Source organism: Colletes latitarsis, chromosome 6, assembly GCF_051014445.1.
Source record: "Colletes latitarsis isolate SP2378_abdomen chromosome 6, iyColLati1, whole genome shotgun sequence".
Taxonomy (NCBI): domain Eukaryota; kingdom Metazoa; phylum Arthropoda; class Insecta; order Hymenoptera; family Colletidae; genus Colletes; species Colletes latitarsis.
In genome coordinates, this window is record NC_135139.1 from 25,635,624 (window position 1) to 25,662,040 (window position 26,417).

The 26,417-nt window shown below is 41.3% G+C and overlaps 2 protein-coding genes across 11 annotated transcripts in view; one reads left to right on the forward strand and one right to left on the reverse strand.

The window, feature by feature from the left end:
- The first annotated feature begins 843 nt into the window (after nt 1-843).
- LOC143342630 (protein Star) lies at nt 844-10,595 on the forward strand. Its single transcript, XM_076766729.1, has 6 exons — nt 844-1,782; nt 5,963-5,992; nt 8,235-8,425; nt 9,082-9,276; nt 9,395-9,634; nt 9,743-10,595. Exons 1-6 carry the CDS (start codon nt 1,599-1,601, stop codon nt 9,896-9,898), a joined length of 996 nt encoding a protein of 331 aa, XP_076622844.1. The 5' UTR covers nt 844-1,598; the 3' UTR covers nt 9,899-10,595.
- Nucleotides 10,278-26,417, reverse strand: part of Ethr (ecdysis triggering hormone receptor) — a 91,300-nt gene continuing 75,160 nt past the window's right edge. For 4 of the 10 annotated variants that reach the window (XM_076766718.1, XM_076766719.1, XM_076766726.1 and 1 more), the window contains exons 5-7: nt 20,695-20,803; nt 20,069-20,140; nt 10,278-14,028 (exon numbers count right to left, since the gene is read on the reverse strand). In XM_076766718.1, the coding sequence (XP_076622833.1) occupies nt 13,305-14,028; nt 20,069-20,140; nt 20,695-20,803 (905 nt within the window). In that variant the 3' untranslated portion in view covers nt 10,278-13,304. Of the gene's footprint in view, nt 15,186-20,068; nt 20,141-20,694; nt 20,804-26,417 lie in introns of all 10 variants that reach the window. The other 6 variants (XM_076766720.1, XM_076766722.1, XR_013079836.1 and 3 more) reach the window with 5 other exon arrangements.

Genomic DNA, 26,417 nt, shown 5'->3' on the forward strand with positions numbered 1-26,417 from the left:
GGCAAGAACGCCAAGTCTCTCGTGGAATAGTTCATTGTCTTCGACGCTAGATGGCGCGCATTTTTTCGATGTCAAACCCTCTGGTGTTAAAACGCCCAAGTTTGTCGTGGAATAGTTCGTTATCTTCGACGCTAGATGGCGTTTATTTACCGACCTCTGGCCCCCTGGTGCTAAAACGTCCAAGTTTGTCGTCGAATAGTTCGTTACCTTCAACGTTAGATGGCGCTTATTTACCGACCTCAAGCCACCCTGGTGCTAAAACGTCCAAGAGGCGCCATCTAGCGTTGAAGGTAACGAACTATTCCTCGACAAACTTGGACGTTTTAGCACCAGGGGGTTTGACATCGAAAAAATGCGCGCCATCTAGCATCGAAGACAGTGAACTATTCCACGACAGGCTTGGGCGTCCTTGCCTTAAATTTATTAAATAAACGTTTATAATCTCAAGTTAATTTATGTTACGCTTAATATAGACAAAGCTTAAGTTTATTTTCTGGCACATATGGTCGTATTTACAAGTTATCGAAGAGTACTGAAAAGTATTCGTCGTAGGTACAACAGTGTTCCTGATATTCAAGGACAATACGAATAAATATTAATCGCAAAAAACTTAAATAATTGCCGACGTTCCGTAGTCGGCTGCGATGTATGCTGTTCGATAGGAACATGGAATATCAGGTTGTTTAATTCTTACATGCACGCTTTTTATATACCATTTACGACACGTGTTTTGAGCATGTGTTTACAAGTGACGCACGAGGTCCACGCACACTTTTACGCTGCTCCACGGAATACTTCCACCTCTTGTGTCGTCACACATTCAATATCAGGGAACGCGAACGCCGCATCGTGTACGCTAGCCAAGAAGGCCAATATGCATTCGCTATCGATACGTCGTCGGATGAATATCACGCGGTCCAGTTTCGGCGATAATCCAGTGCCTTCAGACATCCCGTTAACTTTTTATCTCGATTAAATGTGAGATCGGAACAGATGAGGGTATTCGATGCTTCGTAAGCTTCCGATTGGTCGCGTGTACCGTCCGAACTAAATTTAAACGGGCATTCGTTAAACGTCTCGTTCGCACATGCAGTGTTCTCGACACCGCGCGAGTGCAACGTTACCTCACGCGGTCTACAATTTCTCTTAGTCGGATTTCGTCCGTACTCGATCCTCGTTAGCACGTTAATATTTTTACGATCTACCAGTGCACGTGTGATGCAAGAATGCCGTGTCGTTGAAGCGGTTCGTTATCGTTGCGTGCTATTCGTACTCATAAAGCTTTGTTTACGTCGCTTCTACGAGTGAGTCGATATTCGATCGAAAGAAAAGTAAACTTTTTAGCGATACTGTCGCGTGATTTAAGGTATCGAAGGACAAGATTCGCGAATTCGTACAACAGTGCATTCAACGATTTTCGTTCATCGATCGTGCCATGTGACAAGCTTAGAAATCGATGGACCACGGTGGAATACGTAGGTTCAGTTCTTTTTTTCCCGAGTTCTTCGTCCAAGTTTTATGGGTTAGGACCTTTCACCTGCTCGTCTGCCACCACGTGAAAGTAGCGGCAACCTGTTGCTACCTTTCTACCTTGAAAAATGTGCTCGTGCAGCATCGAGCGCCTGTTCAGGCTGCTTTGGCTATATAAATTGTACGCGCTGGTCGCGCTAATAGTCACAGTGATTATTGTTTTAATAATAATCCAGCCAATACGGTCGCCTGATTCCCCATCGAACCGCGACGTATTCATGGACATCGAAATGGAGAGGACTTACAACTGGGGTACGTGTATTCCTTCACTCACGTGTATCGACTAGAATATTGTCACGAAAACATATTAATCTCGTCCTGCACGGTTCCCTACTAAAGGCGCTGCGATCGATTGTTGTGTTACATATCATTCACGTGTGGGACTGAAACGTTTGGTGGCTTGGGCGTTGGCCCGATCATCTAGCGCACAACCCCTCGAAAGGGTTGACTCATGCCGTGTGTGCACACCCGGTCCAGTTATCATTACCTTATATGGTAATGCCCCGCCACTGTACCGAGTAATTTCCAGTGTATAAGGGCCGCGTTTTCTTACTCGAGGAGCTCAGTTTCCCTAAAACTCTCGAGACGACGTCACTTTGATACTCGAAGCAAGATCGGGCTATAATCCCCCTCGAGCAACATCCTATCTTAGTGGTTTCAACTGTGAGCTTCGATCGTCTAAACCGAGTAGTAGTTCCCGCGAACGCGCCGCGTAAAAGCCAATTTAAAACTCCCGCCGTCGTGGCAATCTAGCGATAGTACTAGTTTTGTTAATACACCATTGTACTTGAGCATCGAATAGAATACATACAAGTAGTTATACCGACTTGCATTATTCAATCAATACAATCCTGAACCATATTAACAGTAAGACGAGGAGTATCTCACGAACCCGGTGCACCTTTACCGCTCGAGGTGTACCATTACGATAGAGCAAGATCCTGAAACTTCCTAAAAACCTACGTGGCTCCCAGGGTATACCCCTGGTTCGTCCACTCCTTTCTAGCAGCTCCCAGGGTATTGAGCCCCTGGTGAAACCATACCATACCATACATTTTCCTTATAAATCTAACCCCGTGGCTCCCAGGGTATAGAGACCCCTGATTCGTCCACGTAACCTACTTCTACGGCCCCCAGGGTATAGAGGCCCTGGTGAAACCATACCATACCATACATTTTCCTTATAAATCTAACCCCGTGGCTCCCAGGGTATAGAGACCCCTGGTTCGTCCACGTAATCTACTCCTACGGCCCCCAGGGTATAGAGGCCCTGGTGAAACCATACCATACCATACATTTTCCTTATAAATCTAACCCCGTGGCTCCCAGGGTATACCCCTGGTTCGTCCACTCCTTTCTAGCAGCTCCCAAGGTATAGAGCCCCTGGTGAAACCATACCATACCATACATTTTCCTTATAAATCTAACCCCGTGGCTCCCAGGGTATAGAGACCCCTGATTCGTCCACGTAATCTACTCCTACGGCCCCCAGGGTATAGAGGCCCTGGTGAAACCATACCATACCATACATTTTCCTTATAAATCTAACCCCGTGGCTCCCAGGGTATACCCCTGGTTCGTCCACTCCTTTCTAGCAGCTCCCAAGGTATAGAGCCCCTGGTGAAACCATACCATACCATACATTTTCCTTATAAATCTAACCCCGTGGCTCCCAGGGTATAGAGACCCCTGATTCGTCCACGTAATCTACTCCTACGGCCCCCAGGGTATAGAGGCCCTGGTGAAACCATACCATACCATACATTTTCCTTATAAATCTAACCCCGTGGCTCCCAGGGTATACCCCTGGTTCGTCCACTCCTTTCTAGCAGCTCCCAAGGTATAGAGCCCCTGGTGAAACCATACCATACCATACATTTTCCTTATAAATCTAACCCCGTGGCTCCCAGGGTATAGAGACCCCTGATTCGTCCACGTAACCTACTTCTAGCAGCTCCCAGGGTATAGAGCCCCTGGTGAAACCATACCATACCATACATTTTCCTTATAAATCTAACCCCGTGGCTCCCAGGGTATACAGACCCCTGATTCGTCCACGTAACCTACTCCTACGGCCCCCAGGGTATAGAGGCCCTGGTGAAACCATACCATACCATACATTTTCCTTATAAATCTAACCCCGTGGCTCCCAGGGTATACAGACCCCTGATTCGTCCACGTAACCTACTCCTACAGCTCCCAGAGCATAGAGCCCCTGGTTCGTCCACTCCTTTCTAGGGGCTCCCAGGGTACACTACATAATAAATAGATGCATAAAAAATATACAGGGTGTACGGCCACCCCTGGGAAAAATTTGAATGGGAGATTCTAGAGGCCAAAATAAGACGAAAATCAAGAATACCAATTTGTCGATGGAGGCTTCGTTAAAAAGTTATTAACAATTAAATTCAAAAATTTCAAATCGTTTTGGAAAAATTATTTTCGGTTGCGGGAGTCAATTGCAATCATTTTCGGTGAATAGACGTACCCTCGAAATCCTACCCAGTTTCGAGAAAAAAATTCGAGAAGGTGCAGAAATTTTTCGGCGAAAAAAAAATTTTTCAAATCGTTTTGGAAAAATTATTTTTGATTGCAGGGACCAATTATAATAATTTTTGGTCAATAGGCATACTCTCGAAATCCTACTCAATTTCGAGAAAAAAATTCCTTACCGAAAATCTAATTTCTGGCCAGAAATGTCTGCCCGAATTTTCATGCGAATCTTTAAAACGTCATAACTTCTGAATGGATTGGATGATTTTAATGTTCAAAAAGCCAAACGCCGCGTATTTTAGTGTAGAATATGTAACAATTATAAAAATATTGGAAAGATTGTTCCTTGGCCACGCAAAGTGAGAAAAACCCCATGAAAATGGTCCAATTTTCAAACAGCCATAACTCCTATAATAGTGAATATATTTCAATGAAATTTTGTTCTGATGCAGAGCCTATAGGCACCTACAAAAAAGTATTAAACAACTTTTCTGTAGGACGTAGGACGTAGGACGATTCGTTTTCAAAAACGAATTTTTAAGGAAAATCGACAGGGGGTAGGTGCCTAAATTTTTCGGCGAAATTGAAAAGTTTCAAATCGTTCTAAAAAAATTATTTTCAGTTACATAGGTTAATTACAATCATTTTTGGTGAATAGACATAACCCCGAAATCCTGCGCATTTTCGAGAAAAAAAATTCAGTACTGGCGGAACTTCAAATGTTAATAACTTTTTAACGAAGCCTCCATTAACAAATTGGTATTCTTGATTTTCGTCTTATTTTGGCCTCTAGAATCTCCCATTAAAATTTTTCCCAGGGTTGGCCGAACACCCTGTATAGTAATATTTAATAATACCTTATGTGAATATAATACCAAATGCGAATTGAAAAAGTGCATATATGCATCGTATAGTGTGTTTCTGGAGTTCCAAAAATGTTTGGGCTCTAGAAGAACGTTGAACGAACAGAGTGCGGTACGCAATGTGTTAATATTCAAATTGAAACGATACAATACAGTCTTTGCTATCTAAGTGTTCGCTAATCTGATACCTTCTGTAATTCCACACTTCCCATCTGGTTTTTTATTTCGCCTTCTCAGCATAAAACAAACTTATCTTCAAGTTTTCCTATAAAATCTATACGTTAACTTTTGCTCATTAAACACGTGAAACGCAAACATGGAAAGTATCGATCGATGTCAGGTTAAGCGATCCTACTTTGGCCCAAATTAGAATACTCGATAATTAACACTAGCTTTACGGACACTCGTTGGCATACTTTCATTATAATTCTCTACGTTGACAGTTGCATTAAAATGCACCTTTTCTTTTAATTAGAGTATACATCCATATCATTACATCAATTCAATTCAACATAAATTGCTAACAAATAATATTTATGAGTACCGTAGACCTCTAGTGTTAACGGGGCTCTCGAAATAACACAAAATCGTTTTAACACAGAACATAATACACATTAACCTTGAAAAATCTTTGAAAAATGTTTCGTATTAAATAAGATAATTGAGCTTGAAATCATTTTGAGGTTACATCAGGATCATTTTATTTGCACCATAACGTGTTGCTTCGAGCCCCCTTCGAATTAGATGATTTATGCATTTCTTAATGCAGTTAAAGATAACGAAGTTATCGGAACTGAGTTATCAGGAAATATTGCATATTATTTCTGTCCATGTTATCTATTTCCATAACTCGAAGTAATAAAACTGAAACTAAACATCGTGTCTTAAGAACCGTGTTACTGATATCTGCATTTTGCTTTTACGTTTATTCTTACGAAATTCCAATAAAGGCAGCGTAGCAACGAGTCACCGGGACATCGTTGGGACGTGACAGTATTTTTATCGATACACAGGTTTCATTGCAACCCCTGCAATTTTATCACGGTTTATCTGTAACGCTATCTTTGTTGTTTCAGCTTTGGACAAGTGGTACAACTTCACCGACGGTGAGTTCGATTTTATTTTATATCCAATGTGGGACAGTGGTTCTTAATCTGGGGGCCCACGGACCCCAGTCACGTTATTCTCGTAACAACGACTGAGAGTGGCTATCGTGACCTAAAACTCCTGTAATCTCTGATTTTATAGTTCCTTTCCATGCTTTATAGGCGATTACGCGATATAATGGCTGATAACATCAATCATTTGTAGTAATGCACGCTGCCAGATTAATTTCTTGGCTTCACGATGGAAATTGCCGGTGTAAAATTAACTTGCTTGCTGTTGTTACGCGATTTTACCATTTTTCTGCACTAATACGGCCTGTGAGCCTGATTGACGTTCAAATAATTTGCAATGTTTAGCCACGTGCTGTGCGTTAAATTCCTATGCATTTTCTAAATATTATAATAGTTACATTATACAGCGTGTTCAGGCAACCGTAGGAAAAATTTTAATGGAGGATTCGAGAGGCCAAAATAAGACGAAAACCAAGAATACCATTTTGTTGATGGAGGCTTCGTTAAAAAGTTATTAACGTTTAAAGTCCTGCCCGTAGTGAATTTTTTTCTCGAAAGTGGGTAGGATTTTGGAGGTATGTGTAATGACCAAAAATGATTGTAATTGACCCCCGCAACCGAAAATAATTTTTTTAGATCGATTTGAAATTTTTAAATTTTGTCGAAAAATTTCACACCTTCTCGAATTTTTTTCTCGAAAATGGGTAAGAATTCGAGGGTATGTCTAATGACCAAAAATGTTTGCAATTGACCCCTGCAACTGAAAATAATTTTTCCAGAACGATTTGAAATTTTTGAATTTAATTGTTAATAACTTTTTAACGAAGCCTCCGTCAACAAATTAGTATTCTTGATTTTCGTCTTATTTTGACCTCTAGAATCTCCCATTAAAATTTTTCCCAGGGGTGGCCGAACACCCTGTATAACAGTAAACTAATAGTTCGATGAAGAATCACTGGTTCAAAGTCAGTCAACATTTTTGCAAATTAAGTAGCCTATACTATCCGTCGAGACGCAAGGAGCAACCAAACAAAATTTCATCCGTATCGAATACAAACAGGACGAGTTGTGAGGAAATCACAAACACACAGATTTCGAATTTTATATTAATAATTGCTCGCAAGATGAATACTCTTGTGATTATCGTCGTCTTGCCTCACAACAGAAATTGTTCGTCCATAAAGTGTTCGGTAGTCGTTAGATAAAAGCGTTAGTCATTAACTTGGAACGTGTCGTGTCTTGTGACGACAATAGAAAATATGTTTTCGTTAAGCGTTCTTATCCGGTATTGTGACCAACCTGTTCATTTGTGGCCATGACCGATGTATGCCATGTAATTATGCACGTGTAATATCGTACCTGTTGAACATTGGTACGAAAGTGAATACAAACGGATGTCACGCGATGAACGATAATAGGAGATCGTGCACATTATTTGCGACGAATAGCCGTACACGACTTTAATAAAACACGAAAAATAGTCTCGTTGATACGGTTTTTAAATTCTTTTCGCGGAAACTGCATTACTGGCACTATATGTTGACTTTGTCAATAGAAATGGCAAGAATTTGCTTCTCTACTAATTCGGATAATCGACGTTCTATTACACTTATAATCAAATTTCCATTTTAAATCGTGCTTTGAGTTACTTCGGTCCCTATTCAAAATGGACGTCGCTTACGGAGCTATTTAAGACTCACCGATGACCTGTAACGTCTAATTTAATTATGCCACGTTACGGTCTACATTTATCTAACACCGTTTAATTTCTAAGCACGCGTTACTAATATTGTTACTTTAATCTTAGAAAGACTGAGGGCTACTCAAGCTCTACTTAAATTATAATAGCAAATTATTAGAATTTTCTAATTGGTGTACTGAATCAGTGCTAACATAGATAAAGTTAGCAAACGTAGGAAAGTCTTCTTTAACATGATGTACAGGGTTACTTAGTATCATTTATTAGTGGAAGTCCTTGCCTCAGGTACTCTCTTATGTCAGGCAGCCTAAGTCGGGTCCTTAGAAAACTCAGACCAGTTTCAGGGAAGAGACTTCTCTACGTTTACTAAACTCTACCGATTTCGACAGTTCGTTCGATCAATTTTTTTTTACAAGGTCATACGTAAGCGGAAGGGTAGTTTCTCAGCTTTTGCTAGAGTCAAGGACACTAATCAAGCAGCGACTAATAGAAGTCGACGTAGACTTAAACTTTTTTCCGATACTTTCGTAGGCGTTAGATGGTACAATAATAAAATACTATCTCCGTCGGACCCGGAGTGGGAGCGTTACATGGCAGACCTACGACGGAATTGGATAGTTTGGATGTACAATCCAAATCAGTCGTACAATCTTAAAAATCCTGAAATCGAGGATCATTCGATGGGTCAAGCCAATGTCATTCGTAAAATTCTCAATGACAAGGTAGGAACATTAGATCGTGTCAAATTTGTACAAAATAGATGCAAGATACATGCAGATTATTGACGATAAAACTACTATATCTATAACTATAATTATAAATATACAGAGTGTTAGACTAACACTGGAAAAAATTTTAATGGGGGATTTTAGAGGCCAAAATAAAAATTTCAAATCGTTTTGGAAAAATTATTTTCTGTTGCGGGGGTCAATTACTATCATTTGTGATTATTACACATACCTCCGAAATCCTATCCATTTTCGAGAAAAAAATTCGAGAAGGCGTGAAATTTTTCGGCGAAAAAAAAATTTTTCAAATCATTCTAAAAAAATTATCTTCGGTTGCGGGGGTCAATTACAATGATTTTTGGTAAATATACATACCCTCGAAATCCTGCGCATTTTCGAGAAAAAAATTCATAACGGGCGGAACTTTAAACGTTAATAACTTTTTAACAAAGCCTCCATCGAGAAATTGGTATTCTTGATTTTCGTCTTATTCTGGCCTCTAGAATCCCCCATTAAAATTTTTCCCAGGATTGGCCGAACATCCTGTATGATAGCTTTAATTCCAATATGAACGTTTAAATTGTCCATTGTTCTCTTCCTCGTTTGAAAGAGCGATGAACAAGGTATCGACGATTAATTTGTGCGTGCAGAAAAATGGTTTCTTCGTGGAGTGTGGCGCCTACGATGGCGAGACCCGCAGCAATACGTTGGTCCTGGAACGACAGCTCGGTTGGACTGGTCTTCTGGTAGAAGCGGATCCCATAAGTTTTAGCAAAATGTTGCAGAAGAACAGGAAGGCTTATTTGACGCCCACGTGTCTTGGGATTCAACCATATCCCACCGTGGTACGAAATTTTCTCACCTAACCCTGAAAAATCTGTTCAAAATTCATAAACGTTTAACGCTGCATTTGACGTGTAAAAATGACTCGTTTTGTTACCTTGCTCTGTCTTGCACCACCAGAGTTCCTTCCTGATGGCCAGAAACGTGGGTCGTCTTCACGAGCCGAACGCGACTGACAGCCATTTGCCAAATTCTCCGGACGTGGCCCACAGCGGCACCCACATTTACGTCCAATGTTTTCCATTTATCCATTACATGGCTGCGCTGAACGTCACCACTGTTCATTACTTCAGTCTCGACATAGAAGGCTACGAGTTAGAAGTATTAAAAACGATTCCATTCGACACGATAAATATAGAGGTAAGTGTAGCCAGCAAACTCTAGAAAATAATTTAATTTGAATGTTTTTGTTAAAGAGAAACATCACTACGTAGATAATTAATGATGGAAAATTTAATTATATTTCAGACGCTTTCGGTGGAATTCTCCCACGTAGAAGATGGTAAAAAGGAACTGATCAGCTTCATGGAATCTAAGGGCTACTATGTTTATTCGTTCGTCGTGAGAGCGGACAAATTGGCTCACGACATAATATTCGCGAAACAAGCGAACGAAGGAGTCTAGTTCGATAGAATAATCTCATATTAGTCGAATATGTGTTTATTATCTTGTTCCTTGACCTAAAATACGCCAGTCGCGTTGCAACGTTACTGTTGGGACATGTTCCTAGTATTGTCCTCGCGTTAAGTATTCAGATAAATCGTTCAGTTGGTATTACGGGTTTTATAAGCCATTCCTATAGCTACTAGTCAAATATTACGTTGTTTTATGTAATTTAGATTGCCATGTCATCCATATTTGGCTCTGGACAGAACTTAATTTTAAGTTATCTAATTTATGATTGGCGAAAAATAAAACCTTTTTTTACGCCAAACAAGTGCGTTGAATGTCCGTGAAAACTATTCTTACACGCGTGTACCATAGAGCTAGAAAAAGTCTGGCATCGTTAATATTATTTTCATTTTATTTTACAAATATTTACAGGAACATACATTTCGCATAATAAAATAAAGTGTCTCTTTATAAGTAGTACACGCAAATTCCCGTCGATATTAATTTAAAAACGACAGAAAATAAATGTTCTGCAAACAATTAGGAACGCACGGAATTCGGCACTGTACGAGAAAATTTGCACAACAAACCGTAAACGCGATTTTCTGCGATTCGTTACAATTCTCTTAAAGCTCGTTTCATCGAATTCGTTTTATGTGTCATTTTTATTTATATTGCGATCTCTCTATGGGGAAAATAATTTATTAACCCGTTCTGTCCGGAATTTATTATTGTAATAAAATATTAGTGCAGTAGGATCGAACAAATTTATGGGAAAAAATTCTATTTAAACGTAATTAAAGAGCACAAATATTATTTGATATCGTATGGCATCGTTGGATATATTTTATGAAAAACGTGAAAAATTCAGAATTTTTTAAATGTACATACCGTCTCCATTTCTCGTTTGCTGAAATAAAATATTATGTTTTTCAAAAGAAGTGTGAAACCTAATCGTGTCTTGTCAATGTAACAGCCTTCCTAGTGTGTATTCTATACTTAAAAAACAATGTGAAATCTAAATTAGCGAAGTTGCGAGGTATTAAGATATCGATGCCATATGGAATCACTTGGACAGAAAGGGTTAAAGGAAGCACCATTGTACCTTTAAAACTACTGGAATGATTTAACGTACAATTAAAGCAACTCACTGTTTATTGCCACATCATGAGCAATAAAGTTCTAATGATTCCCTACGATTGCATTAAATAAAATAAAAATAAAAATAATTTAAACTTTCCGTTAAGACTGTAATAAAATTTAAGTAACTATTTAAAGCTTTCGGGACTAGCTTCGCCATATTTTCCATATTTTTCATTTATGAAAATGAAAAAGGGACATTTAAACGTTTAAGAAATACATCTATCTATTATAATAGCTGCCATTCTTAAAATTGAATGCGAGGAGAGCGTTCAATTTCTTCGTCAATCGTCGAACGTGTTCCTTAGCGTTTACCCAACCCAGACCTAATCTCGATCATCTAAATTCGTTTGGTCGTCAATGAAAAAAAAAAAAAATGACATTAAATATAGTTCTTTTCATCGATTGTTGCCAATGACTCTTGGATTCGATAATTTTTAATACCTATTCGGCTCATCGTTCGTTTCTCTGTTCAGGTCGACAACACACTATTTTGCTTTCAGGAATTGAAATCTCTCCTCTTACTACCGTGATGCTTCTGCCGTTCCATTTTATCGCTGGCGTCGTCAGAAGAATAACGAATCTCTGATCCCTAAAATACAGCAACAGAAAATTTCGGTTAATATAGATGGTTGGAGGAGCACAACGTTCGGTCCATCAACGTCGACACGCGTATAGGAACTCGAGACTCTTGTATGAGGTTCGCACGGTCGTTCTACGCATTTAAACGGACACAGATGTTACTTCTATTAGGACCGAGCCGTACAAGCACGCATCGATAATTGTAAAAGTCGCAGCGACGCTTGTACGGTTCACTGGCACGGGACAATGTTCAAAGAAGCGAACGTTGTCGGTACCATAAAGCTACGAAAAATTAAATCCTGTCTGTTCCTATAAACTATTAAACTTCTATCCATCCGATCGGATTACTCAGGAAATAATTATAGAGGCTACTTTGAACGTTTAGCAACTAGAGACATACTCGTCCACAGATGTGTTTTCATAATACTTACACGGTAAACGTTCACTTAATTAATCACAGATTCCAAAAATTCTAAACAGCGCTAACTCGATTCTAATGCATCGTTCACAACCTTATACAGATCTGTGCTCGAATCGTTCAAATAACAGTCGACGAACGTTGTCGACACGCGACCTTTAAACAATTGGTTCAACGTTTGAGGAAGTCAAAACGATTCTTAAGTTCAAATTCAATTGGCCGTCTGAGTTTGTGACAGTTAGAGAAATTGATAAGGGTATATTTCAATATTAATGTTAAAAGGAATTACTGGAAGCTCGTGGAGTGTGTTACTTTGCAATGACTATGAAGGGCCAATTGATTTTGATCCGATTTAATCTTTTGCTGATCTCTCTATTCGAATAGTTCAATCTATTGTGTCATCCTGAGAGTCTTCGCGGGTTTTGTTACCACAGATACCTCAGTGTTCGATGCCGCGTATTGGTATTGTTACACAGACTTGGTTATAAATAGCTGATCTATTTGTGCGTTAAAACTTGGTTATCGAGCAACATAATTAACGACGACGCCTCGATAAAAAACCAGTACAAGAATAGTTTGTGAAGTTCGAATGCGGCTTTCAGAGTTTGCAGATGATACAAGGAAGAAACTCGTACAACGGAATCAACGTGGAAACTCTCAGGATGACCCAATACATACGAGTCTATGGTAATATGGAATGGTTCATGATCACAGTCAGTCTCATAATAGTCATTCATCAGTGGCGACTCGTGACATTTTATGGGGCTACAGCAATTTCTTCCTGCGATCGCAGGCTTGCTCTTATTATATTTCTTATATTCATTTTCTACTCAATTAGACAAGAAAACAGCAACGAAGGTTCATATAAACGTGCCCTATTTGAAAATGACCTCCTTGCACCTAAACTTAAGTCTTACTCTCTCCCTGTTTGTCAAGGTATTTAAAATAACAAGCCCCATCCTCAAGATGGGTATCTGCCGTTTGTTGACTAGACCTTCCCATGTTCACACATGATTTAAATAATTGTAACAGCTGGTACAAGATTGAACTTGAGAGGGACCAATAGGAGACACGTTTACACGAACTTCTATTATTCTTTTCTCGTGTAAAATCCATCTCTGAAGTGGGACGACCAGCTGTACTACCTACGAAAAATAACGATCAAGTAAAACTGTTAGATCGGCTAACGTTAATTTTATTTGGCTACCGTTTTACCAAAAGGGCCTGCCCTGCAGCCCCCCGTGTACGAGCCGCGACTGTCGTCCACCGTTCGTCCTTTCACACATAGCTCTCCTGCTTCTTCCTAACGATACTTCCAGCAACGACCGCTGTCTGAAGCGGCAGCTTAATCTGTTTTTCCGTGGACACGTTGCTGCACGGTACCTTTACGCCGCCGCTCTTGTTGCTGCTGTGCCTCCTCCAAAAGTCCGAGTGGTTGCTGCTGCAATTGGTGGACCCGGTGGTGTATGTACCGGTTCTATCCGACGTTTTCTTCTTTTTCCTTCTGTTCGGTCCCAGGCCGCACAGCCTCAGGAATCCCTCCCTGAACTTGGACGACATCAGGTTGTAAAGGATGGGATTGATCGCTGAGTTTAGGTAAAGCATCACCCGACAAAAGTACAGCAACGTGTAGTAACTCTCCACGCCAAAGTCGATGATCATCCGTCGTGGGACGACGAGGATCCACAGAGTGAACGCCTTGAAGGGCAGCAGGCACATGAAGAAACAGAGCACCACCGTTCCCAGCATCAGCATCACCTGTTTGCGATACTTGAGCATGTTGTTCGACGATCCACGGCTGATCGTCGGGTTCGCCATCAGGTGTCGGGCTATCACCGTGTACAGAACCATCAGGATCAGCAGCGGTATCACGAAGAAGATGATCACCGTCGTGATGAAGAACGCGAATATCCAGTGGGTGCTCACCACCGTGTTGCAGGTGGGGATGTACGTGCCATTCCCATCGTCCTCCATCTCGTAGCTGATGGTCAGCAAAATGGGGCTGCGAACAAACGTTTAGGCACGAATCAGCTATTTTTGAAAGATTCCTGTCGTGTACTTCCGCATCGAAAGAGTTACGCAGAACCAACTTAGTCTAAAACGTATTCTAGGTTATGGAAACTCTGCGAGTCATAGTCATTTATATTTATTCAAACAATATATAATACTTGTAAAGCCGTGCCTGCTACAGGTTACTCTCAGCTAACGATAAACGACGGAAACGCAAAATCGCAAGCGTACAATAAGCTGCATTCCATCGGGCGTGGAACTTACCGAATGTCGAACGAAATTTTCATGCGTAACTATCTATGATACCACTAGTGAGATCATTGTTTATTAGCGATTCATGGGTAACTGTTAATTAGTGTCAACTACGGTTCGAGAGTCGGCGAACATAACCTTAAACCTTTGTCTTTGGGATTAAAATTCGACGCCTAACCTACGTCCAGCGGACGAGAGAAATAATTATATCGGTTTAGTATAACTGTTGTTCTTTCGATTCCGTTTCGAGCATCAAGTTCAATCCATCTTGCAACTGGTCTCCTAACCTAACCCTCGACCAACTACACAAAGTTCTCCTCCTGCTCGGTGGAGTCCGTTCTCCTGGCGCCTGAAACGACGTTCTTCCAGCCGCCGTGCTTGCACCCCGTCAGTCTGCACAGCCCCAGGAAGCCCTTTCTGAACTTGCTGCTCATAAGATTGTACAGTATCGGATTGAGGGCGCTGTGCAGATAGAACATGATCCTGCTGAAGTTGAGCAGGGTGAAGAACGTGTTTCGATCGATGGCGACGATCTGCTCGGCTGGGGCGACGATTATGTAGAAGATGAGGATCCTGTAGGGCGTCAAGCAAACGAAGAAGCCTATAACCACCGCCAGCAGCATCGTTATCACGTGCTTCTTCGCCCTGGCGTGGTAAGTGTCGCTGGTGTTGCTGGTCGAGGGATCGGGCATCAGGTGTCTGATGATGAACGCGTAGAGCATCAAGAGGATCAGCAACGGCACGATGTAGAACAAGAGAACGAGTAGCAGGAAGAAGATTATCGTAGCGGTGTTGTCGGCCATGGTCAGACAGACGGGGACAAAGTTCCTAGAGTCCTGATCGCTCCTGGTCTCGTTCACGGGCATCTCCCGGTACTGCGAGACCCAGATTATGGGACTGCAATCAGTTAAAATTGAATTGTCGATCTATCGTAACACGAGGTCGAGCACACGTTTTCGTTTCAAGCGGGACGGACTTATATTGCTGGTTGATCGGAAAAACAGCGGTGCCTTATGATTTGATATGAGTGCGGTGTGCTCTTGGCCCCTCAACCAACCGGAACAGACGGGGCTATTTCTTTCAAAAGCTCGGCGAAGCTGATGATTTTGTTGCAATGACCGCTTTGTTCGAGTGTCTATCTTCGGGAGTCGATATTAATTTCATTAAGTGTGTGGCGGAGGACTTTCTGACGTAGAAAGAAATGAACGAGATTAGCAGAGGGAAAGAAAACCAACCAGGTCTAGCTTTAGACGCCTGGATGTTGGATAGTCGAGGAGTGTATGTATAGAAAATAGGTGATCGAGTGAATGTGAGAGAGTGTAGCCCTCTGCTGGTGAGTACGGGAAGCGTCATCACATACTCTGTCCGCAATAACGTGGTTATTTTTACCACAGACGAGGGAAACATTTCTGACCGCAGATATTTCCGATAAAGAATTTTTTTCTCGAAAGTGCGTAAGATTTAGGGGGTATGTGTATTCACCAAGAATGATTGTAATTGACCTCTGCAGCCGAAAATAATTTTTTTAGAATGATTTGAAATTTTTTAATTTCGCCGAAAAATTTCTGCTATTAATATCCTTGTTATCATAATAGGTGTTTGTCGAGAAACCTTTTTATAGGGATTCTTCGAAGTGATTCTGTACGCCGCGAATCCAGAAGCCTTTCGTTTTTTCCTAAATGGGGAAAGTCGATCTTTGCAATTAACGAAAATTGCGGTGCGTCGAGCCTCGAGGGAAATTTAATATCACGGTGTCGTTTTTCGCGAAAAGTTTGTACCCGAGCCAAGACGAGGAAAAAAGCAACGGGATATTTTGTTTCGCCACGTGGGAGAATCAACTTCTGTCGTCTACTATCCTCGATACTCTGAAATCCACCCACGAACAACGGTAAAAGCTACCCCACGGTGGAAAGAGATCCTAGCGATCAAGACGAATTACCAGTTCTTTCAAAGATTACGAATCCAATATTCGTGTTTCCTTTGTTTGATTTTCTCTAAACAAAATTTCTTCTATCGAAGCTAAATATATCGAGTTTCTTCTTCTCCGAACACCTGTGGCGCATCTCACGCACTCGCCACCAGAGGGCTACGCTCTTAACTGTTTCGCAAGTACTCGATCGACCATCTGTTCTTACATATACGCTCCTCGACCGACCATCGAATGTCTCAGCGTCTGAGGCAGGATCTACTAAGATCTCATCTACTGATTTTGTCGCATTTTTAGGAACAGGGGGCCAATGTTCGATCGGTTAAATATTTATGAGCGTCTAGTACACATCACGCTGCTATCGGGATGGGAGTTAGTAAGTTATTCTAAGAAAGAGAAGTGATTCGCACTTCCAAGGAAACTACACGTCATTCTGTCAACACCCGGTAGTAAAATTGCCTCGTAGATCAAACGAAGAGGGGTTGAACGAGCGATCCATCAATGGTATTGTATTGCAGGACCGTGTCCACGATTGAAACTCTATCGTTGGAGGTTTTCACCGTAGTTATGCGACGCCAGACATCTATCTTGCTTTCGTGTTCAATGGAATTTAATTACTAGCTCACATTTAAACGTGTTTGTGATTTCCCTATAATCCAATCTGATTCAAATGTTGTTTACTTTCTCTTTATGTTACGACAAAGAGTACACTTAATTTCCAGAAGCAGTTAGCTATAGAACAGGCTATATCGAGGCTTTAAACGCCTGTATTGTGCATCCCACGACAAAAGCAATTTTCCTCTCATTTTTATTTCAGTTAAAGCTCGAGATATTATTCCTACGCGATACATCTACGTTCTCCCCGAACCAGGATCATTTTAATACGTTACAAACTTCTTACGAAATAACTAAATATCCTTTCAAAAGTGCATCCTATCTTTTGAGCCTCGAGGCAGCTTCGAGAAACTCTCGTTCCTTTGCGCGTTATAGTAATATATTCTCGTTTACGGTTCGTTTTAACCGAACGAAACCTTCTGTGTAACGGTAGATCAGTAGATCTTGGAACCTAAGAAGACTCTTTCGCCGTGGCCGTTCAAAGTCTTTGTTCTCTCAACAGGAAAAAAAGAAAGAATAGAGAACGTACGCTTCCGTTCTTTGCGACAACGATATCCAAGAGACGGAGATCTCTCTCGCGGGTCGTTTATCTGATTAACTGCTCGAATTTCACCGGGACTCTATTTGGCGGTAAAGATGCGAAAAAGTTGCGGCCAAGGTTCGCGAAGTTCGGTCGAATTACATGATTCAAGACTCCGAGCTCTCCGCGGAGGAGTTTTTCACTGTGCAATAAAAGTATAAAACGCGATTGCTCCGCGATGCCCGACTTCCAACTTCCATTTTTGATCCGAAACTTTCGAGACAATGATCTACGGGGACGGAGTGCGACGAAATTGCCACCGAATCGAGACGAGGGCGCTCGGTAATTTTGAAAAATAAAATTCTATTAAAAAGAGAAAGCTTGTTTCACGAAACTAGTATAAATCTACTTTTTCATACGCTGAGATATTTAAGGATATAAATTATAAGTAGAACTTGCCAGCGGTTGCAGGACGTTGGAAACGTAGATTCTCGTCCGGTCACTGAAGTGCAGCTGCATTGGATGCGTTCGAATCCAGTACTTTGGGATGGGTGACCGCTCGGCGGAAAAAAACACACTACCGGTACCAGTTGATTTTCTTACGCTCTTTATATCACTGATTATATTTTTCTATCGGGTTTTTAATTAGGTATTACTTGTCCAGAAACAATACAGTTCTATTAAACGTTTGGAGAAAATAAATGGATAGGATTTCATAAGAAATAAACTTGCGAATAAGTCAAGGGGGGATCGAAATAGGAATAATCGAATTCGTTGGGTCGAGATTAGCCCTTCGTCGATATCGTTCGAGATATGTGGAATGGATGCTGGGAATCTGGACGAAAGGATTCGATTTCTGGGTCGTAAAGTCCACGGTCGACGAGAGGTCCTTTCTCCCACGTTCCGAGTTCGGACGAAAGCGAGCGTGTCCGTGCTATCGTAAAAGGAATATTACCCGTAAACCACTTCTCAGGGAGAGTTTTACGCGTCGGTTACACTATATTCCGCCTCGTAGGTTACCGGGTGCGGTTGTCGAGTTCAAAGTCCATGCGGTTCCGGTTCGCTGGGATTTATCGTTGCTCGAGAAAGTATCCGCGGAAGATCGTATTCGAGGACAAAAAGAAAAAAAAAAGGAAAATATGATAGAAAAACCCCGAAGGTGTCTCGAGGTTTTCTTTGAAGCCTCATGGAATCTCGACGACGAGACGAACGGGGGATTGGTACACGTTTAAATTGTTTTCTCTGCGAGCAACCCAATGGAAAGGGAGGAAGTAATTTGATATTTACGAGAGACAGAGAGAGAGAAACATATTAGAGGCGAAATGGAGCTTATAATAAGAGTTTCTCGGTGTCGAAGTCGATTCGAACATTTTATAACTTATATTTGATAGGAAAAAGATATTCCACGCTCGAAGAACATAGAGTTCGCCGATAAAACCGTTGAACAACGCTCGAGTTTCATTTAAGTGGTACATAATTTATTTCAGAGAACGGTATAGGGTGACTTGGAGCTCCCAATGAAATTTATCGCGTATTTTGTTTCAAATAATTGGTTTTACAATCGTTATTGGCATACCCATTAATCCTTCTCCTACCTGACGATTTATTCTACTTGCAAGTTGCAACAACTTTAGAGCAAGGAGTATATTTGTTCGAACCTCTTGAAATGGGGCAATTACAAGCCCACAAACAGCACTTAACCTCTTTGGTACGACACGCGATTATAAGAGGTTAGGTCGATGGGTTCGATTCGCGCGATGAACGCCTATAGGCGTTGCAGAAATATACACGTTCGTTGTCCAAATAATGAAAGTGAAATAAATAAAGAAAATCCTCGTACGAACCGCACGATTCGTTTGCTCCTTGTCGATACATTTAATTACACAAAGTGCTCGCGGGTAGCGTTTCTACTTAATGTTGCAGAAGCGATAGATGCATAGGAGAGGCTTATTCAGGAGAATACTGATGTAATTTCAGAAGAGCATTCTCAGTTTTAGCGGGGTCATTTCTCTTTCAGCGATCGGTTCTTGCCAATGAGCTTCTACTAGACAACTAACAACTAACAACGTCCCATTAGTAAACTAGTTTTTGTTACGATTGTGCTCCCAGAACTGGTCTAAAATTGATATTTGTCGTTCGGGAATAAAATTTGCCCCGCAATGCGCCAGTGATAATAAATGAGGGAAAGAGGTTATGTCTGACAACGGAGAATACGTTTTGGACTAAGTTCCGTATTTAACACTTTCACTGCTACGAACACAAGTTACACGATTCCAGGGATACCAAGCTTTTGGTATTGGAATCGTCGTTCCACCGCGCGACGTCGCGAACTGGAATCTTAATTTACCGATCAACAAACGTGAGTCCGGTTCGTCGTTGACTGCCCTTTCCAAGATGGCGGAGCTCGGTGACGCATGCGCGTAAACAGCAAACATTAAAAAGAAACTTGCAAACGTCTCGATCGCGAATAAAGAGGGAATGCTTTTAACAAGTTTTGCAACAGTTTATAACAGCTCTTGCGATCGTAAAAATGAATTCCAAACAATTGATACGTAAAGGGAACATCGTGCACAGTTTTACGAACGAGCATAAACGATAAGAGGCGGATGGATGACGAAGGGTTGCGGAAGCGAAAGAGAAGAGCGAGGCGAAGCGCGTAACCCGGAAAGTGTCGACGCTTAAAGTTACTTTTCGTTTCTTTTTCTCGCGTTTCCTCACCTCGTGCAGAGCGCCGCCGCCACCCAAGCCAGCATGCAGAGAAACGTCGCCCTGGCCTTCGTGCACACGTATCTGGAAAAGACAGAATAGAAATCGTTCGCTCGTGGAGCGACGTTTCGCGAACGGGGTCCCACGGAATCGTGACTGACATTTCGGATTGATGCGAAACACGGATCTAATACCAATTGTCGGCGCAGTAATGCCGGGAAAGCGGCGACAATAGAGGTGACACGAACACAAACCGTAGAGAAATCACTGGTATACGAAAAGATTAGTCCAAGTCGTGACTGACACGGGGATTGACAATGCGTCGCACGCTCGCGGCGGCCATTGCTAGTTGAGGAGGCATTCTTTTGTAACGGCTCTAAAACTATCTCGTAGTTACGATACTATTTTTCTTTAATCAGGTCTTAAGATGGCTGACCCAGTACGACCGCCATTTCATCCAAGCCTACGTTCTCCCTACGATACTGGACGTCTGAGAATTTCGTTCAAGTTTAGGTTGCCGTTTCATTTACATTCTCGTATCGTCGGACTTATCGTACTATTCTCCTCTGTCTCGAAATAATGAATGTTTATAAAATATTTGGTCATTCTACTGGTTTTCATTTTCTTATTTCACCTACCCGGCTCGAAGGGGTTCGCAAATAGCATAATATCGTTCGAAACTGATCGCCAGGATCGTAAGAACCGAAGCGTGCGCCACGGTCAACTCCACGAACGGCACTGCTTTACCTGAAATCAAAGAAACGAACCGTCATTGTCTAAAAATGCATTGTGCAAATTTGAAAGGAACTCCCAACGTTTGGCTTCCACGAGAATCTCAATTTTATAGGATATTTTGGTAATGGAGAAAATATGGGTCAGCACAACCGACTGCAATTTCTTAATTAAAGCAAAATATTTTGGAAAGTATAAAGGATCTCGGGTAATATTAGAATATTTTAATGCATTTTTCAAGCTTATTTTTCGAGCAAGAAACTTACAGGAATGATAATTACATTATCTAGTTGAGAAATTCCAACATAACCTTAAAATTAATATGTAGCAACGTGTACTAAAAGAGGTTAGGTGAGATCACTCACGCGTCAAAGTCAAGTCTGCTTTATATGTCTCATATTCTTTTTATATGTAATTAAGAATATTACAAATGGTTTAGTTTAATCTAAAATATAATATTAAACGTATTCTGTAATAAATTAAAGTATAACTTAAAGGATCTTTGGGTTCCAAAAACTTTCTTCGATGAAGTAGGTGGGCGTTTCAGTATTTTAGGTTGATTTTTCTCATCTACCAGGAGGATTAGATTTACGATTCCCGAAAGGGAACTCGCCTAACCGCCAAGGTGTTCCAATAAACCCGCACGACGCTTTGGACACTATTATTTTCCAGTGTGTTTCCTCCGCTTGAACACTGGCCAATCGCGTTAATTTACCTAGACATCGACGTATCGAACTTCTGGGAATTCCAAATACCCATTAAATTCATTTTAAAGCAATCGATTGGTCTTCGAGGCGAGGCTAACTTCTCGATATTTATTTTATTTAATATTTGATTAGTTTTAATACGAAATGTACTATTTTTGTAGTACACGTCTCGACTCTACTGTTTTAAAAATGGCAGAAGATTATCAAGGTTCTATTCGAGTATACAGCTTTCAGAATTGTATACGATGTTTTCTTTCTTCGATTTAAGTTTAGACGCGAGAGTTAGAAGAAAGTGTCTAATAATAGTGGCCCTATGAACATAAATTACGAGGAATTATTAGGCGTTACGGGACGTTAATCCATTCTGCGCTCCAAACATTTGTTTCTAAGGATTCCAGCTGGTTTCATTCGCGGCACTTCTCGCGTTCGCCACCAGAGGGCTACGCTCTTGTATCTCTCGCAAGTACACGATCAACTACTTATTCGTATATATACAGTCCCCGATCGACTATCTCCTGGAGTCTGAGGCATGAATACCATTTCTAACCCTTTCGTTGCTTCCAAACTTCTGAAAGATATTCACATTGATTTTCTAGAGGAAAAGGGACTATAGATCTTAAGATTCCAATAGACGAAATTGTATTCTACGAAGACACAAAGGTTATACGTGGGTTTGAAGAATATTCCAAGGAACGTCGTTAAATCAACATTATCGTCTTACGATTTTCATTAGGCATTCTGTTCTCGTGGGTACTTAACCAGACCATCGCGGACCACGTGTCGCGGCGAAGAACGGAAAAAGAAGGTCGTTTCTCTCCTTCCGTTGAAACGTGTTCGGATTTTCGACAAATTGCCGGCCATTCTTTCACGTTGGCTGTCGGGAAATCGGCTGAAAAGAGTGCTCGCGAACCAGCTTCTACTGCCACTGATCGAGATTAGTGGAGGATTTGGGGGACCCCGTTGTTGGAGATCTTCCCACTTGTTTTCTTCAATTACACCGAATTAACCAAGCTTATCGAAAGCTTGAAACATAGCAGGGATAATGCTTTGAAAGAAACATCCTTATTTTGAAACACAAAAGTTCAGATTTTTAAAAGATTTAAAAAATTTATAAATCTAATACCAGGTTGACTATAAAGGGAATTGAATGATGGCGAAGCGTACTACGTTTGGGTTAATTTCTCACCGTGATTGAAACTTTCGCGAGACCAATTGTTTACATCCACCCACGAACGAGATATTTCCATCGAAAAAGAGAGGATCCAGATTTCCTTCTGTTTTCGTAGCGCAATAACGGTAATGCGTCCAGTATTTTTTCACGATTCCGCGTGCAAAAAGGAATCTTGTGGCCGGGAGTTTTCCGCCAGAAAAAAGTCACAGAGCCGCCCGGCGGGCTTTGGCCGTTGATAAATTCCACGTCAAAAAACGAACCGAATCGAATGACCGTCAACACGCCCGTGTGTATCGTATTCCTCCATTAGATTTTTCAATGAAAACACCCCCGTTGTATACCGGTGTTTCAATTTATCGTTTTTGTCAATTTCGTCCCGGAGAAAAAATATTTCGCTTTTCGGCTTTAATAATTTACGAACCGCGCGCGGTCGGGACGACGATGCGCTGGGAACGTGTAAACGAGTGACATAAAATTTACTATGTATGTTTGTTTATGGGTGGAGGGTCGTTTAGGCGGCCATTTTATTAGGCTGATGCAAATGAAACGACCTGGCGAACTTATTACGCGGTTTACTGATCGAAATAATTTTTAATTTTATTTTCAGGTTAGGTACGACAGTTTTTTTTAACGGAGTCGTGCGTTTATTTATTCATCGATCTAGTAGGTTATATAACAATAGTGTTCGTAATTTATTACGTTAGACAATGATTGTGTAAAAAAATAGATACGTATATTGAAAGAACGAGTTGTAGTACGTTGGAGATACCGGCTCACGCACGATCACTGAAGTGCAGCTTCATGGAGCTGCGTGCAGAACAGGATGGGTTACCACCTACCGCTCAGGGGAAAACATCGCGTACTGTGTTTGAGTATTATTGTATTTCTCTATCGGTTTCGCCCCGGGTTAATATTAAAAGAAAACTATCATAAATAAGAGTAAAACACTGTTAACAAATTAAAAATATAAAATATAATAAACCCGCCATTATAGTGTACACGAATGTGGGAATGTGTACAGAATTGAAATGTCCTAGACTAGTGAATAATGCAAGATTTCCAGCGAATCTACACTGGGTGAATTTAGGAAGAAAAACAACGAATTAATTTAAGAGCTGTTAATAGAATTGTTCGAACAATGGCGTGTGAAAGTAGTCGAAGGAATTTCCCTGTTCCTGCGTGGGCGATAGCCACCAGCAAGGCGGAAGGTTATTTTCCCCAGGATCGATGATTATCTACGGCGCCAGCTTTCGCGATTCGGTGTTATACATTATCCGGGGGGGCTCCTGCGGCCTTTATCAATGAAACACGGGTCGCTCGGGACTTTCTATAGGAACTCCCTCAACTGGAAATCGTGCCTTAAGTCACCGTCGATAGCGTGGCGCGCGCGGGGGCGGATTCGCCCGTTTTGGCGCGACGTACGATATTGGACGGTAAAAAAAGGTACTTTCCTTCGACGATATGAAATTCTATAAGTTGCCCGCCGGTTCGCTCTCGCAATATTGCATTCTTTTAGATACACGTTTCCCTGTCCTATCGTCCTCTTTCTCGACGTTAATCCTCCGACCATATTATTATTCACCGATTTTAAACGTTCTCGTATGAGCAAAATCGTAAATCGGAGAGTTCTACAAATGGCGTTACGATGAGAAGAACGATAATGAAAAATACGACTGTCCGTTTAAGCCGCGTTGGTCTTATCGAGCCCACAACTCCCAGGACCGAACTAACAGCGTTCTTCTCGTTAACTAGAACCGATAAGAACTTCGTTGCAGCGCCAGAAAAGGGTCTTCCGCGGCTTTACGAAAATTTGGAGAAGTGGCTCTCGTGTTACCGCGAACGAAATACCGGGCTCGTTTCGAACGAGTACATCCAGTTTCGGGGGGAGCGAAAAGCTGACGTTGATTCGCATATTGCGCGACACTGGGAGAAAACAGGCTCTCGGAATAAGCTTTTGGACAGCGATGGGGGAATTCTGATATTGCGGTGTCCACTTCCAGGGTATTTTCATTCATCCTGATTTATTTCCTGACAAGAATCTTGCGGACATTTTGGTTAGAATAAGCTACCTCACAATGCATGCAAAGTATAATAAATTAAATATATTTGACTGCGTTAGAAAGGACCAGATATTTGTGCTAACAAATTACGTATCGTATCTTGTTTAAATATTAACATAATAAACAAAATGAATGGAACACTTTGTTGTAGCCTCGAACGAAAATAGAAATACATTGAAATATTTGCTGAAAGGTGAAAACTTTCACGAGGGAAGCCTGAAGTGGTATCAATGGCGTCACGAGTTTATTTCGGGGTCCATTTGCAAAAATTCCGCGAGCGTACGACCGTGAAGCCATCGCACGCTCCGAAGAAACTCGCGGAATTTGAAACAATTAAGCTCGAATTGGTCTCGGAATTAAACAGGAGTTGAATATAAATGGGGGACTATTTTTACGTCGCTTGACGTTCGCGGACAGTTCCTGGAGGAAGGAACTTTAATTTTAACGTCTCGTTGATCAGCGACCAGCGCTATTTTATACCGCTCGACGCCATCTTGCCACTTCGGTGCACTCGATATTACGTGACGTCTGTTAAAGAGACTGCACGTTTAGAAAAAAAAAACAGCTGACACGACATTACTAATTGGGATTGCTACCGCTTTTAATTACGGAGAAATAAATTATGTTCAGTATTCAGAGTCTATCCTTTGTCAGTATGTCTAATGACCAAAAATAATTCTAATTGACACCCACAACCGAAAATAATTTTTCCAGAACGATTTGAAACCTTTTTTTTTCGCCGAAAAATTTGTCTACCTACTCGAATTTTTTTCTTGAAACTGGTTAAGATTTCAAGGGTATGTATAATAAAAATAATAAAATAAATTTAACTTGTCACGATTACGTTCAACCATATAAAAGAGGTCTTTAACCATGCCTCGTCATTGAACGTCTTCCTGAATTTTTATTCTTCGCAGCTTTTATCATTCTCACTGAAATTATTCACGCTTAAGGGACGCGTCCGGGTTTCTTCTTCAAACTGTGCCAAAAAGATGGAGATTCTTCTACCAAAGACCGTCGTGAACTTAAAATGATGAAGAACCAGCGAAAACAAAAGAAAGTCGGGCAAAAGGAGTGGGGGGAAAAAGTTAGAGGAGAAATAAGAGATCCGATTATGAACGCATTAAGCTAAGTGCACATTGAGCGCAGTTTCTGCTTCATTTGTCGATTTTCATTCAGATTCTGACGGTAAAAAATACAGTCGAGCGACAATGAACGTACTCGAAAACCGAGTGGAAAAATTAGGTTGGAATATTGGTTTGTAGATCGCCTCGTTGCACCAGTCGCGCCATCTTTCCAACGCGCATTCATACCGATTACATTTACACAATATAGTAAAACTGTGACGATACTTTGCGCGTTCGCCAGCAGAGGGCTACGCTCAACCTCTCTTTCTCGTAAGTGCTCGACCATCCACCTATCGTTACCTAACCCTTTAACCTTGTCTAAGGCCTGATAGGGTTGCTGTACTGAACTCTGGACAATTTTATAACCTTTCCTACTTTCGAAGCTTCAAACAAACTCCAAAATTGGTGCGTTTTGAATGAATTAGTGATTACCCCGTTGCCCGACGATTACCACCAGGAAACCCATCGTCGAGGGGTGACCTGGAGGGGGATCCTAATTTAATAAATTCGGTCCAACCCTCCCGAAGCCTTTTATTCGTCTCTGGGAGTCCTTGAAGATTTGCC

Excerpts from the sequence above, each read along its gene's own strand:
- LOC143342630 (XM_076766729.1), top strand. The coding sequence starts at position 1,599 with ATGTGCTCGTGCAGCATCGAGCGCCTGTTCAGGCTGCTTTGGCTATAT. Across the intron at positions 1,783-5,962 it reads GGAGAGGACTTACAACTGGG|CTTTGGACAAGTGGTACAAC; the intron begins GTACGTGTATTC and ends TTGTTGTTTCAG. Across the intron at positions 9,635-9,742 it reads TCGACACGATAAATATAGAG|ACGCTTTCGGTGGAATTCTC; the intron begins GTAAGTGTAGCC and ends ATTATATTTCAG.